Raw genomic sequence first — 531 nt, 5'->3', positions numbered from 1 at the left:
TCTAAGCTCCATCCCAATCCCTTAACACACTCGGACACTACGATCTGTGTATGTTGGGTGCTGCTGGGTGCTCACCCAAGGGTGCTGAATCAATCTTCTTCCAAGGTGGGAGGTAGGTTTTCCTCTCCTTCCAGTCACTGTATTCCTGGCAGCTGTCGCTGGGCTGGTCCCAGGGCAGCTCTGTGGGGAATTGCTGCTGTCACCTCGTGGTGTTGGGAGCACCAGGCACAAGGGCAGTGGCACCACAGGGACTTGGGGTGACAGTGTCCCTAGGCCAGGGGCTCATCCCTGTACTCCCCCATGCATCCCAAACCCTCTCTCCCTATGCATTCTATGCATCCCAAACCTTCCCTCCCTATGCGTTCCATACCTCCCTATTCATCCCATGTACTGCCCATGCATCCCTTGTACTCCCTATACATCCCAAACCTTCCCTCCCCATGCATTCCAAACCTTCCCTCCCTATGCATTCCATACCTCCCTATGCACCCCTTGTACCCACCATGCATCCTATGCATCCCAAACCTTCCC

The 531-nt window shown here is 55.2% G+C and overlaps 1 protein-coding gene across 1 annotated transcript in view; it reads right to left on the bottom strand.

Annotated features, from left to right (window-relative positions):
- The window catches only part of CHEK1 (checkpoint kinase 1), a gene marked incomplete at its 5' end in the record, with an annotated part of 6,379 nt that overhangs the window by 2,929 nt on the left and 2,919 nt on the right, over positions 1–531 (bottom strand). The window contains one exon of the mRNA XM_009080164.1: positions 76–180. Within this exon, the coding sequence (XP_009078412.1) occupies positions 76–180 (105 nt within the window). The remainder of the gene's footprint in view (positions 1–75; positions 181–531) is intronic.

The sequence above is a fragment of the Acanthisitta chloris genome, unplaced genomic scaffold (assembly GCF_000695815.1).
Source record: "Acanthisitta chloris isolate BGI_N310 unplaced genomic scaffold, ASM69581v1 scaffold12118, whole genome shotgun sequence".
Classification (NCBI taxonomy): Eukaryota; Metazoa; Chordata; class Aves; order Passeriformes; family Acanthisittidae; genus Acanthisitta; species Acanthisitta chloris.
Note: the sequence above shows the minus strand (reverse complement) of the source record. Positions and strands in the feature narration are given on the sequence as shown.